The 15,328-nt window shown below is 35.6% G+C and overlaps 1 protein-coding gene across 2 annotated transcripts in view; it reads right to left on the bottom strand.

The window, feature by feature from the left end:
* The window catches only part of XPO4 (exportin 4), a 121,522-nt gene that overhangs the window by 18,809 nt on the left and 87,385 nt on the right, over nt 1–15,328 (bottom strand). For both annotated transcript variants that reach the window (XM_046664990.1, XM_046664991.1), the window contains 6 exons: nt 10,267–10,443; nt 9,521–9,663; nt 8,870–9,015; nt 7,986–8,163; nt 3,077–3,236; nt 2,166–2,335 (listed from right to left, as the gene is read on the bottom strand). In XM_046664990.1, coding sequence (XP_046520946.1) covers nt 2,166–2,335; nt 3,077–3,236; nt 7,986–8,163; nt 8,870–9,015; nt 9,521–9,663; nt 10,267–10,443 — 974 coding nt within the window. The remainder of the gene's footprint in view (nt 1–2,165; nt 2,336–3,076; nt 3,237–7,985; nt 8,164–8,869; nt 9,016–9,520; nt 9,664–10,266; nt 10,444–15,328) is intronic.

Below are 15,328 nucleotides of genomic sequence, written 5' to 3'. Positions count from 1 at the left end.
AATTTTTTTAATTTGTAGAGGCTTGCCTTGTTTCCCAACATATGGTCTATCCTTGAGAATGTTCCATGTGCCCTTGAGAAGAATGTGTATTCTGCTGTTTTTGGATGGAGTGTTCTGTACATGTCTATTAAGTCCAACTGTTTTAGCTCTTCGTTTAGTTCCACTGTTTCTTTGCTGACTTTCTGTCTGGATGATCTGTCCATTGATGTGACTGGTGTGTTGAGGTCCCCTACTATTATCATGTTATTTTTGATATCTTCTTCTAGGTTTGTTAATAGTTGCTTTATGAACTTAGGTGCATAGATATTTATAAGCGTTATTTCTTCTTGATGAAGCGTCCCTTTAGTCATTATATATTGGCCCTCTATGTCTCTCTTTACCTGCCTTATCTTGAAGTCTGTTTTGTCTGATATAAGTATTGTGACACCTGCTTTCTTTTGTTTGCTATTAGCTTGGAGTATCATCTTCCACCCCTTCACTCTGAGCCTGTGTTTGTCCTTGGAGCTGAGGTGTGTTTCCTGGAGGCAACAAATTGTTGGATCTTGTTCTTTAATCCATTTTGCCACTCTGTGTCTTTTTATTGGAGAGTTCAATCCGTTTACATTCAGTGTGAGTATTGATGCCTGAGGGCTTAATGCTGTCATTCTCTTGCTCGTTTTCCGGTTTTCCTGTTTTTCCCTTGTTTCTCGTCCTGTGTATTTTAGCCTACCCATTGACTTCTGCAATTTCTTATGCTGGGTTTCTTAGACTTTTCCTTATTCATGTTTTGTGTCTCTGTTCTGTGTTTTAGTTTAGTGGCTACCCTGAAGTTTGTATTCAGAATCTTGTGTATAACATAGTCCATTTTCTGGTGGTCTCTTACTTCCTTAGCCTAGACTGTTTCAGTCCCTTTCCTCCTCCCCTCCTAAGTTATTTATTTTCATCTCTTATTCCAACTTGCGTTGTGAGTTTGTAGTGATAAGATTGTCTTTGCTTTGGTGATTTACTTCCCTTTATCCTAATGCTATAGTTGAATATTTGCTATCCTATTCTGATTCTATTTGTCTCTCTACTCTGTGTTTTGTAACCCCTTACTCCCTTTTTGTCTTTTTTCAGGTATGAGAGCCTTCTTGAGGATTTCTTGTAGTGGAGGTCTTGTGACTACAAAGTCCCTTAGCTTTTGTTTGTCTGGAAAAGATTTAATTTCTTCCTCATATCTGAAGGATATTTTTGCTGGATAGAGTATTCTTGGCTGAAGATTTTTTGAATATGTCACTACAATCTCTCCTAGCTTGTAAGGTTTCTGTAGAGAAATCCGCTGAAAGTCTGATAGGGGATCCTTTGTAGGTTATTTTCTTCTGCCTTGCTGCCCTGGGTATTCTTTCTCTGTCATTCATTTTTGCCATTTTTACTATGGGTTTAATTAATTTTTAAAGTATGGTACAGTAAATTTGGTATAGACTTTGGAGGCACACAAGCTTGCATTCAAATCCCCTTAGTCGTTTGACAATGTAAAATTTATTTACTCTCTCTTAATTATCAGTTTCTTGATCTGTAAAATAGGGATAACAACACTAATAACAGCCCTAAATCTCTTTGCTGAGACTGATGTGACAATTAAATGAGACACTATATATGAAATGTTTGGAACAGTCCCTAGGAAATTCTAAGAACTCAATAAACAGTAGCCAATGACAATAGTACTAATAACAACAATCATATTTCTATGTGGTAAGACAAATGAAAACATTCCCAGAATTTGTTGTAGAAAGTGTGAAAAATTTTACTTTGCAAAATTAAATATTAATTATTAAAATATCAGTTTTTCTCATCTATAAAATAGGATAATACTAACAGGGTACCTGAAAAATCAAACAAGACTATTCTATACTAAAGTGTTTTTAAAACTATAAATTACTAAATTAAATATATGTTACTCATAAGAATCTCTGATGCCAAATCCTTGAACAATCAATGCAATCCTCAGCCGTAAGATGGGAAAGCCCTATTTGTATTTGTCACAATACGATACTATTTTTTTAAATGTACTGCTCCAAAACTACAGGGTGTATCTGGAGCTTAGGACCATGTAACTGTTAGCCACTTGAAAAACTAGACTAAAGAGCAAACTGGAGTTACACACACACACACACACACACAGATTCTGCATCTTATAATCAACTTACCTTTCTCTTCTTTCCACCAAAGTGACAAGGAGTTGTACAGTGTCATTTGCAAGGTCCTGTTCACTACTCCATACTGAGAGGTTACTGATGACTTTCTGTAAGAGGTAGCCAATAATCCACTGAGAACCCTCTGTATCTGCTCCAAATGCTGTACTGAAGGGTAGACTTATCTTAAGAGAGAAAACAAATTTTTTAAAAAGGTGAGAAAGATCAGCTGAAAAAAAATCCATAGAAAAATCAAACTGAAATTAGCATCTAAATCTGAAATACCATTTACATCAATTTTACAAATGTATTCATTTCCATAAGTCCAAGAAAGACATCCTCAATCCACTTACGTTTTCCACTGTGATTTTCCTGTTGATTACCCTCATATTATTAACACACTAACATGATATTTACACCAAATACAAAGAATATAAATTAATCCATTCCCAAATAGTAATCTGTAACTTAATATTGGTTAAAATAAGCTGAATCAAATGTGCTCTAAGACAAGTTATTAAAATAGCATGCCATTCATATAGTTCTCTCAATGTGGAAAATGTTCAAGTCTTAGTTACATTTTTTTTTTAAGATTGGCCCTGAGCTAACATCTGTGGCCAATCTTCCTCTTTTTTTTCCCTCCAAAGCCCCAGTACATAGCTGTATATCCTAGTTGTAAGTCATTCTAGTTCTGCTATGTGGGACGCCACCACAGCATGGCTTGACAAGTGGTGTGCAAGTCTGTGCCCAGGATTCGAACCAGTGAACCCCAGGCCACCAAAGTGGAGCACACAAACCTTAACCACTGTGCCACCGGCCAGGCCCCTTACACATTTTGATGAGGAAATCATCAAGAAAAATGTTCCCATTTCTCTAATTGCCATCATCATAAGCCCAAATGAAGTTAAACAGTTTCATATTCTGACCTGATCATACAGTTTCTCATTCACCAGGAGATAAGTCTTTGCCCAGCGTTTTAGAAACCAAACAATATCTTTGCCCATTTGAGGGCTTAGTAGATGAGTGAGATCTGCTCTTATTGCTCGAGATTCAACTTCTGAAACTCTTAGAACGGCAGATAACAGCCTGTGGGTACAAAAAAGAAGTCATTTATTCTTTTATCTATTTAATTGGTCATCTAATATAGTTTTTTCTTAAAAGTCCTTTTTTGTTTCTCAACTCTCTGGATTTAGGCCAGGCTATACTTGAAATTTTCACCAATAGGGTTGTTGACAAAAGCCCCATTTTATTACTGACCTTTCAGGAAGTAGGCAACAAGACAAAGAAAGGGAAGGGTCACGGCTAGAGACACCCTGTTGCTGAAGTTGCAATTAAATGCATGAGCAAATCGCAGCTTTACTGCCTAAAAAAATTTTAAAATTCAAAATGGAGAAATACATAAAATTAAAAGTTCAGAGTAAATGCTAAATTCTTCAGCACTCCATGACTTCTTAAAACTTCCATGGTTAGCACTGCTTGTTTTTATACAATGGTCATTTTATGGTGTAGGATCCGGTAACTGACTTATCTAGAATGTTTTGAATATTGAGTCTTGTCTCTAAACCTGATAGTCCTATTTATTTCCTAACAAACTTGATTCTTAATGGCATTTTAAAATAAAAACTTGGCTAGAAAAATAACCTACATGAGTGTGCATACTGTCCTTTTCTGCACTAGGTAATTCATGACTATGTGGTGTTAATGACATGTATGATATGCAGATAAGTAACAAAGTCTTTGTTCTGGGGCTGGGAGTAGGAGACCACACGCTCAGAAGTAATGTATATTTAACTTGACTTTAGCTAAAAGGCAAAGCAGCAAAGGATTTAATTGAAAGAACTCATGAAAACACCATTTTATGAATATCAGCACCAAGACAGGGATTCTAATCACTTGAAGTCTGGCTTCTGCTACTTTCCTTACTGCTCTCAAGATGACTGAAATTATGTCCTTGTAATGAAATCCTACGGACATGTTTCAGTTCTTTATCTAACTGGATGTCTCAGAAGTACTAGATACTGCTGACCCCTCCACCCTTCTGAAATAATTTCTTCCCTTGCACCACACCTCCCATATTTCCCCTGATCTATTTGCTTACTCTTCCCGGTCTATGACATCCTCCTCTTCCTCTGATCTTCTTTAAATCAGGTGGTTTTTAAGGTTCTACCCCCACAACCTCTTCTTTTCTTGCTATACACATACTTGTACCACCAGTGCTCAAACTTTAAAAAATTATTTAAGGGTGTATGTGAGCAAAAATATCCCAATGACCTCACAATACATTTAAGTTGATGTATCACATTTGTCTCATAAGTTAAATAGTTTTAAAGATATAATTTGCAGCCTAACAGAATTTGAATTAAATAGTTACAGTTACCATTCAAATGTTCGCACTGGAATTTAATTATCACAGTGTTTTGATACCCACCATGATCCATTTGAAAAGTAAACAAGTTTTTCTTCTACAGTTGGAAACTTTATAATGTTTCTTTTTCTCCTTAAATTTTTCTTTCAATTTCCTCTTAGAATACTACCCTAATATAATAAATTTTTCTATTTATTATACTGATCATACCATATACTTCTCTCAAATGTCAAGATATTAAAATATATTTTTTAAAAATTTCCAATGATCAGAAGACTGTGTTTAAAAATGTCTTCTGGATGGAGGTATCATTACAATACTTATTAGTTCACAACTGAACAGAATATAAGTTTAAATAAATTGTTAAACATAAAAATAAAATTTTGTGCATCTTGAATGAGATTAATGTAGTGGAGTTTTATTTTTCTAAATTAGTTCATGTATCTGTGAAAAAATATTACTTACTGTTAGAATAAGACAGAGCTGAGCATAATTTGATTCATGTTTTTCATTTTAATAGACATAAACACTGAGAAAACATTCATATAAATAAATGGAGGGTATTTTTAAAATAGCAAGGTCTCTGAATTATTTGACTTCTTTCAAGTTAGATGCCAAAAGTCCTTGAGATCTACCATCAAAAATTATTTTTAATAATCTGTTAACTGACAACTTGACTAAGCCCTCTTCAGTGCTATTTAATGCAAAGGAATGGAAATCTCCTGCCTTGTAAAATTACTGGTTATCCACTACTCAGTCATTCACTCCCAATACCACACTGTTTGGGACTGTCCCTTCATTTGGCATTCTGCAGGTTTTTACACACATGCCACACACATCCATCACAGTAAGATTCAGAATGAGTGAGAGCTTTTCCATTTTTTTTTTATAAAGTGGGAGCAAGGTAGAGAAAAAGTGTACCACATGCAGTTCTCAGGGAGATAAATCTGAGGCTCTCCTGGGAGCCTTTCTTCATTCCTTCCTCCCTCCTCATTGCCATACTCAATCCATCAGCAAAGTCCTGTAGAGTTACCTCTGAAACACTTTTTTAACTGTTGAAATATCCCAATCCTACCTCAATTTCTTAAGCATGCTATCTGAATATATTTTATATTTCAGACAGCACTCACAGTTTCCCATACTTTCCAAGTTAATCTTGGATAACCTCTGCATTTCATAAACCAGAAGTCAGCAGAATGAGTCAAACAGAGTTCTCTTTAACTTCTCACAACCTCTACCATGATTGCTCATCTGGACCACCACCATTTTCCTCTAGGATGACAGCAATTAGCCTCTCAACTGGTCTTGCTACTTCCATCTTTGCCACTGACAGTTTACTCTCAATGCAGCAGAGTAACCTTTTTTTTTTCTTTTTTTGGTGAGAAAGATTGTCCCCGAGGTAACATGTGTGCCAATCCTCCTCTATTTTGTACGTGGGACGCTGCCACAGCATGGCTTGACGAGGGATGTGTAGGTCCGCACCCGGGATGTGAACCTGTGAATCCCAGGCTGCTGAAGTGGAGCGCGTGAACTTCACCAAGCCACCAGGCTGGCCCACAGAGTAACCTTTTTAACACATAAATTACTCTTCTGTTCAAAACCCTACAATAGCACCTCATTTCACTCAAAGCAAAAGCCAAAGATATTACAAAGACCTAAAGACTAGCTGATTTCCCTCTAACTCCATCTCCTACAAAATTCCACCTCACTGTGCTCAACCCACAACAGCAGTTCTTGCTGTTCCTTGAACATGCCTGGTGTGCCACAGGGCCTTTGCTTGGAATCCTCTTCCCCTAGGTCTTCGTGGCCTCTCTTACTAACCCAAATAAAGCCTACAGAGATAGGACTATTTAAAATCACAAATAATTCCTGAACTCTGCAACCCTGACCCCCCTCACCCTGCCCAGTTACTTACCCACACACTTATGGTCTTCTAATATATTATTTAATTTACTTATTTATTATCGCTCCCCTTCAAGGAGCTTGAAAAGGGGAGCGATTTTTGTCTGTTTTGTTCACTGAGGTTTCCCAAATGGCCAGAATAGTGCCCAGGACATAGTAGGTACTCAATAATTATTTGTCAAATGATAATTTCTTCAAGAAATGTGAACTACTTTTTGAGATAAACAAGGACTGTTCTCCCATATATGATTCAACTTCACATTAATTCTTCAGACTACTTAGAAAAAAAAAAAAAGGTGATTTTTGTTGTTGTTGTTCCCACCCTTGCCTCAACCCTCCATAGTCTGTGCTCTCAGTTACCAAAATGTTTTTGCTCCCACACTGATATCTGGGACTGGCAAAAATTGAAAAAGCACTGAAAATACAAGGAAAGCATTCCTGATGGTACTGCCCAGGCAAGAAATACGACAAAGATTATAATATGACAGCACCCTGAAATGAACTGCCTTTGAAACTAACATTCATCGTGAATCAAACCAAAGCAAAAGCAATGATTTCCACAGACAATTAATCTAATGCCTATAGTAATCCCAAAAGGAAAAGATAAAACTTTTTCAATAGAGCATTGATATTTTATCTCAAACAAGAGAATGCAACAATAAAGGAAATAAATTCCCAAACATTTTCTTGATATTGGCTTAATAGTTCAATAATTTTAAAATCATATTTTCTACTGCACAGGTTTAAATGATATCCATGTCTTTTTGCATTGAAATAAGAAGAATGAGGTGGAGAGCACCCTGTTTGATTACTGATTTTGCAACTGACAAAAACCAATGTTACTTCATTATTGATATCTCTGCCTGCAATCTAAATTTAAAGCTAAAGATACTGAAATTTAAAATGCTATTTTCAAATCCACTTTTAGGAGGAGACTTAGTGCAGATTTATGCCTCCTTAGTTTCACCATAAAGAATTAATGAAAATTTTGCCATTACTATTAGGAAGATCAAAGTGAATTCTCTCATTTGAGGCACACTACTGTCTTTTAACTTTACCTGACAGGGTTCTCAGGTTCCACATATTCAGGATAAATATTTCTATTTTCTAACATAAGAATCATAATTTTTCTTAAGAAAGCCATTGAAATGTAGTTTTAGCTTTATGAACAATAAATACTAGTTAACGTTCATTTGTTTTCTAAGAATCTCATATTCTTTGTTTCTCTGATTTAGGGTGCCTGTACCTGCATTAGTATTGCTTTCTGATGGACAAGGGATATGTTCATAGTACATTAGATTGAATGTCCCATCAAAGTCTCATTGTATTTAGAGTAATTTTACATTTGTTTTCCTCAGTACTGGATATAGCTGTCAATTCTCACCAGAGTGGCACTGCTTAAATATATCGAGTACTTGCCATCCTTGTTTATTTCAAGGCTTCTCCAAGTTTTATTTTCTTTCATGTATCAGATTTACAACATGCCTATCACTCCAGTCATCTACCCATCAACTCAGAATTTATAAAACAGTATAAATTAAAGAGCACACCTATAGAGTTCATATTACCTAATCACAGAATCTGTTCTGTTGTACCCTGGGATGGAAGAAGCCTTTTCTCCTGGAGATCCCAAAATTTGAAGTGTTGTATTAATGTCAACTTCAGATGAATGCTTAATGGAATATTCCATTATTCCTGGAGGTATTAGCGGAGTCTCTCCCTGAGTATCATCAGCTAAGAGGTAGCCTTCAGTTTAAAAAAAATTAAAAATGAACACTTAACAAATCTACATTTATCAAATTGTACTATAAATGTTTCAGTTTTATTTGATTTATATACATCATATAAACTGATGTAGAAGTAAATTATAAATGTCAATATGCTAATTTCAAGTTTGATGAGAAGAAACTTTCTATTACTCAAATAATTAACTCTCAAAAATATAGGAAAGGACAAATGTTTTATTCACCAATTTTATAATTCATACTGACAGGTAGGCTTTTTGATCTACTACCTTTTAATAATTTTCAGTAATATATTCTGTAAAGTTAATAGGAATTCTACTTTTGTCTATATCAAAAGTCAATATTTGGGAATGCCTTCTCAAAAATTAAGATTTTTTTCCTGATTATTTAAAATACAGAAACACTGACAGTATGGTTATGGAAGAAGACCCTAAAAGTCAGACTGCCTAGATTTGCATTCTGGCTCCAAAAATTAATAGCAGTGTGACCACGTACTAGTTTCTTATAACTAAGTCTAGCTTCTTCATTTATAAGATAGGGATAATAATAACGACAATAATAACACCTAAGTTCTGTGACATATAGTTAGCTGTATCCAAATTTCACCCAGTACGATGTACGGACTATTGTTTTAATATATGAAGCCTCTTCTAAGGCTTAAACTGCTCAGTTGGCAATTACATTTTAAAAAGAAACAGCCAACAAACCTGTAACTAAAATAAGCCAGTGAATATCTTCATAGAGATCATCAAGCATTTTGTTGTCAATAGTGCTTGAACCAGGTGAAGCAAGTAATTGCTGCTGATGTCGCTGTAACTGACCATGGAGTCTTGTTACTCTTTCTTCTAATAGACTAAAAGAGGAAAAAAACAATAGCTTCATAAAGTTCAACAAGCAAAGACCTGGAACATCTTATAATTTCCATCTATTAGAGAACATAAATGAAGATGTTAGCGCAAAAACACATATACAAAAATATCTATTTTATACACAGCTGTTCTCATAGCACTATAGGAATTGCAATTTATTGTTTATGACATAGAATTAAACACTGCTTTACAAACAATCAAGGTTTACAACAGGCATTTGAAAACTGGTTATTCCAAGTTTTTATTGATATGGGTCAAATCATTTCTCATACCATGTTTTCCATAATCTCTCTGCCATCTATGCTGTAGTGCCTGGGCTCCAAATGTACAAGCCAAGGAACGCAATCATGAGTATGTTTCTGTCCATTTGTTCCAGTGTGCTGGGATACGGGGTGGGGGTGTTTAAAGTCTTTAAACACTTTAAGTGCTCTCCAGGGAATTTTGAATAGAGAACATTTGCTCCATGGGGTTTCTCTGGACTGTGTGTACCTTGTCAGAAGAGGTATACAGTGTTCTGCGGCAATTCTTCCTAGCATTCCTACACTGGCTAGTTGATCTGAAAACTGGTCTCGATCATCTTCTTGCAGTTCACTTATTTCTTCTTCCTCACGAGAGGCCACACCATTTGCAGTCTATTATTGACGAAAGAAATAAAAATGAGGAACTGCACTCCTCTGTTCAAAAAATCATGCATTTCTGTTGCACTGTAAAATAACTTTAGCACTAGACATGAAAAGGAGCTGGACGGAGACAACATCTGAGTGCAGCTGTCTAGGGACTTCTATCTAACCATGCTGACTGCCCTAGCAGTTACCAAAAAGGGGGAGAAACACAGAAGAGAAAGAAGTAGAGGGCATTACCCCGTGGCACACATATGTAAACACAGCTAAACGCATACCCACAACCCACCTCCCACACAGAGAATTTAACTTCTGTCCCTAAAAAGATCTGACGTCTTCAAGATCCATGGGTCCCTTGGATCCAAGAAGTCATTCATATCACTTAACAACTAGGAAGACACAGCTGGGTAACTGAAAACTGAAGAGAAAGGGGGTAACTATAAGCAACATCCTGTAAAACATGTACTCATTTAGACAAGAGGGACCACTTTTGCTCTCCATCTAATGCTCTCAGCAAATCTTCTGAAGGAGCTCATCCTAAATTTCTAGTACTATACAATGAAATACAGCCTATGATGAAGTGGATTTTTAATGACAACCTGGCTTAAAACTTACCAAATTCCTTGTGCCATCTGGAGCAGCTAGGTGGCACTGAATATAGGAATTGAAAACTTGAACCGCATGTTGGGTAAAAAAGCCTTTATGGAAATGTTTGTCATCTTGGACCAAAGTTAGCCAGGACTCCAGCAATTTGTCATATGCTTCCATGTATACCATGTCATCTTTATCAAGCTAAGAGAAAAGGACATTCATAAAACAAATGGCCAGAGAAATAAGATGGGCATTATAACAAAAGTCCTATCGCTATACATATAAATAGTTTTATAAGTTTTTCTTGTAACAAAGATTCTCAATTATTATTCAATAATCTACCTAACTGAGCTTGTTTTAAAAGTAACTAATTAATTCAAACATTGCAGTAAAAATGTGCATGCTTTTTATTCAACTTTCTAAAATTTTTCTAATTTAATCTAAATAATTCTTAGGCAAATAGGAATTAATGTTTAATTTTTAGAAGACTAGCTGTTCAGTGCTTTGTGGAACATGTCTTTTTCAAATAAAAATAATATTAACATTTTTCTGTAGTCAAGAAGAGAACTGTTAGAACAAAAAGATAAAATTGTACTTATTACACACTTTTAAATGATTTTAGAAAAACTGAAGAATGAGGAAAATAGACTGTCTGAACCAGCATATTTAAGAATACATGGGAAGAACTCCATAGATGCTCCTTAACATTTTATAATAAAAAGGAAAAGCAAGGATAGGGCTTGCACAGGAGCCTGAGAGGGTGCTGAGGCAGCAGGAACACCAGGAGCACAGGGACTCATGGACACCAGTGTGTGAGGATGAGGTAGGAAAGCCAAGCAGACAGCAAGCAATACAGACTAAAAGGAAACTAACAATCACACAGGCGCTGGATATTAAGTTTTTCACTATGTACAGGTTGTGTCCTAAAATAACTTCAAAGTAAATTATTCTGCCATATTGAGGAGGAACAGTCTACACCTAGTGATTAAGGATACCTCTATGGACCTCAAAGTGTTAAGATACCACTTAATTTTCACACAGTCTAATAAGACTCCATATGCTAATTTTTCCATAAATTAGTAATCTGGATACATAATTTAATCTATGCATCCGTTTCTACATCCACAAATTCACTAGATCACTGTGAATGAAACTGGGAATACTTAGTGTTAAGCACGATGCTTAGTGCAAAAACCCACATAACGTATCATCCAAGCTTTTGGGCCTCAGTCCAATGGGGAAGGCTGAGAAACAAAAAATTTCAGAAAATACACTAAGGTGATAAAAGATAAACATACATTTCAGGGTCAGTTTTTAACAATGGCATCTCTCATAAGTAATTTGTTAGAAATAAAGTAGTAGCGTCTTTGAACTACGTATTCACTCTTAAAAAGGCTTTAGCATGATCCACAACTTCTGACATTCTGTTAATAGGTGGTGAACACAGGAATACTAAAGGTTTATAGTCTAATCTATAACTCACTTTTGTAGTTTCTAAAGCAAGCAAACAGGTCTCATCTTACAAATACAGAACTCTGGAACCTTAATCAGAAAGCACCATCCAAACTGTTATTCTAGCAATTTGTGAATGACTCAAAAAACAAAAGTAATGGAAGATCTATTTCAAGTATTCCAGATTAAGCTGGACCACCAGAATACCACCACCAGATCATAACAGCTAAGCACCTAAGTGAACTACTTCCAGTGGATTGTGTTTTATGCCTTCAGCTTTTATTAACCCACAGTATACAAAAAAAAACCCAGTGATTTTCTGAATCAACTGGTTCTTTAAAAAACTTTTTATATTTTTAAGTCATTTTATGAAAAATTTACTTAAGAATGGAGGGAAAGTGAAAAGAACTTCATCAGATAATTTTAACAAGAATTTAAGGGGCCAACCCCATGGCTGAGTGGTTAAGTTCGTGCGCTCTGCTTCGGTGGCCCAGGGTTTCGCTGGCTCGAATCCTGGGCGTGGACATGGCACCACTCATCAGGCCACGTTGAGGAGGCGTCCCACATGCCACAACTAGAAGGACCCACTGAAAATAGACAACTATGTACTGGGGGGTTTTGGGACAAAAAGGAAAAATAAAATCTTAAAAAAAGAAAAAAAAAAAGAATTTAAACACAGCAAGCCCAAATTTTTTTTTTTTTTTTTAGATTTTATTTTTTCCTTTTTCTCCCCAAAGCCCCCCAGTACATAGTTGTATATTCTTTGTTGTGTGTCCTTCTAGTTGTGGCATGTGGGACGCTGCCTCAGCATGGCTTAATGAGCAGTGCCATGTCTGCGCCCAGGATTCGAACCAACGAAACACTGGGCCGCCTGCAGCGGAGCGCGCGAACTTAACCACTCGGCCACGGGGCCAGCCCCAAGCAAGCCCAAATTTTTATCCCATATTTTCCTGGCCTTGAAAGTATATATACCAAGAATTAGCAACATTCTTTCAAGGCAACTAACTGGAACATATTCATCTTGTATATAGTCAATTTTCATCATTTCTGGTATTTATACTGTATAAAGTTGCCGTGAACGCTGACTCGATGGCGTTATGTTCTTTCTCTGGTCACATTTTTCACCATGTACAGGTGAAGTGATACATACATAACCTTGGTTTATGTGTATTTCCGTTTATAGACACCTTATTTAATATACACGGTTGATTCATTCACAGCCAACAGCACTACAACTCATGCCTGAACGAAGCTTATCCAACACACATATTTTCTCCATAAGGCACAGCACGGCATTCTTGCACTCAGGAACACCAGAGAGCACTTCAGAACAACACGCGGAGGCCATTTTAAACAGTGAAATCATCCACTCAGTCATTGCATAGGAAGAACTTCACTATTTCGTGACAAAAATTTGGAATACCCCATTTCACACAAAAATTTGAAAAATGTAGCACTGGAGACCATGAAAAAGGTCTAATTTGACCTCAGCTGGGAACAAGCATGCCGGGTGATTCATATCTTTCATTACTCTTTGCATGCACATGTCTGGGAATGATCATGAAAGTGCCTTAAGTGCTGATTTTGGGATTACAAAGGGAATTTAGGAAGGAGGCGAATTTGCAAATATGGAATCTATGAATAATGAAGATCCACTGTCCTTAGAAAATCTACTTCTAATAGGTTCCAACTTACTATGAACACTGGTTCTTGCCCATGTATCATCAAAATGCATTATACTTTTGAAAACTTTAATATGAATACAATTTTGTTGAAGGACAGGCATATTCTTGGTTCCATAAATGTGACAATGCATTCATTAGATTTATAACCAATGAAAACGATCAATTCAATTTCTTTTCATTTCTACATGATTTATTTCCTTTGTATATACTGCTTTCAGCATTAATACTACTAAAACCATTATTAAGTAAATTTTGTTGTATGAACACCAAAAAAGATGAAGGAATATTATCAACATCCTTTAGCAAAATGTGATGATCCAAACTCTTGTCACAAAATATTGGGTGAAGTTCTGCCTGTAGAATGATTAACTGGATGAGAATGCCATATTTTCTTTTTGTCCTTGGAAATACATCATTTACTCATGAATTGTTGAGTTTGAGAAAATTTATCTAGAATATCACCAGCTAAAACTCAGTCCCAGATTTCACTTACACTATCAATTTCACCGTCATTATTAGAGCCTAGAGTGCTGCTGTCTCTTTACATTCATCTTGAGTCATTTTATCACTGTAAAATGTCTTATTCTGGCAATTTCCTTCTCTCTGTTTTACTATGGACAGAAAATAAAAAATTCTGAATACCAATCTGTATCCAATTAAATGTTAAAAAAAAGGACTTAGAAGATGCTATCTCCAGACTTCTTTTATAGTGTCTTGAAAGAACATGCCATACTTTAGGAAATGCAATTATAAAACTGAAAAACAATGAATAGTAGCTATTTATTTCATTTGTAGTGTGGTTCATCTCACTACTATGTCAACCTTGTAGGTGATTCCATCATTCCTCTATTTTCTTATTATTGTAATCTTTTTTTAAATTATAGGTGGGAATTGATGAGTAATGGTGAAATATTTCCTAAGATCATGCAACAGCAAAATGTTTCAAGATATAGGAGAAATCAGATCGGTAAGATATCATAATATCATAATGTACTTTAGACTTTCAGAAGAGTCTAATATATCCAGGAGGTAATTGCAAGATAGTAAATGCTCTTTCTGTTCTAAGGTCTGTAAGAAAAAAATAAAGTCATGAAAAATCAATGTTTAAAATAGCTAGAACTATTCAAAAAAGAAACTCAATAACCCGATCCTGGTGGTATACTGAAAGTTAAAGAATGTTCGAAGAAATAGCCAAATAAAATCTGTTCAAGCATCATTTGTTGTCATGGGATTGAAGATTCCATAGCATTCACCATCTCCTATATAAAACTTGGTAAGAGATTTTTTTCCTATTTTTATTTTTACTTAATATTAGGAAAAACTCCTGAGGGGCAGGTATGCTTTCTCTTTCTGCATGAGACTTTAAGTAACTGCATCTCCCATCCCATTCCAAGACCTTCATATTCATATCTAAAAAGTCAAACTTACTATATACAGATAAGCTTACGGTATGTATATCAGGATTGTTCTTTTTCTCTAGTCTTGATTTGCTACTCTTATTTAATTCTGATTGTCTTTTGCAAGTTTTAAAAGATGATTTCATTTTAAATGTTCTTTAAGCTACCAGAAACCTTGTACAAAAGAAAGGGGGTTAGAAAAAAATAAAATAATCCCTAGATAATTTCAACTGCTAAGCTTATTACCTTTTTTCTGTCTCTCTCTCTAGGTCATACCCATTCTTCTAAAGCCTCCCTGATTCATCAAAGAGGAGCTGTGAAGAGTGGCCTTATGTAGACAAGACACCATTTGAAGGGTTAACTAAAAATGAAACTGACTTAAGAATGTCCACGTAGCAGGAGAGTCACATGGTGATTTATATAAGAATGTTTGCTGCAGCATTACTGAAAAAAGTGCAAATAAATTTACTGAACCATTCCCCTAATCTTTTACACTAAAATCCATGAATCCTAACATGGATTAATGACATAAGAAAATGCTCATAACAATAT

Source organism: Equus quagga, chromosome 6 (genome assembly GCF_021613505.1).
Source record: "Equus quagga isolate Etosha38 chromosome 6, UCLA_HA_Equagga_1.0, whole genome shotgun sequence".
NCBI classification, from domain to species: Eukaryota; Metazoa; Chordata; class Mammalia; order Perissodactyla; family Equidae; genus Equus; species Equus quagga.
This window is presented reverse-complemented; position numbering and strand designations above follow the sequence as displayed.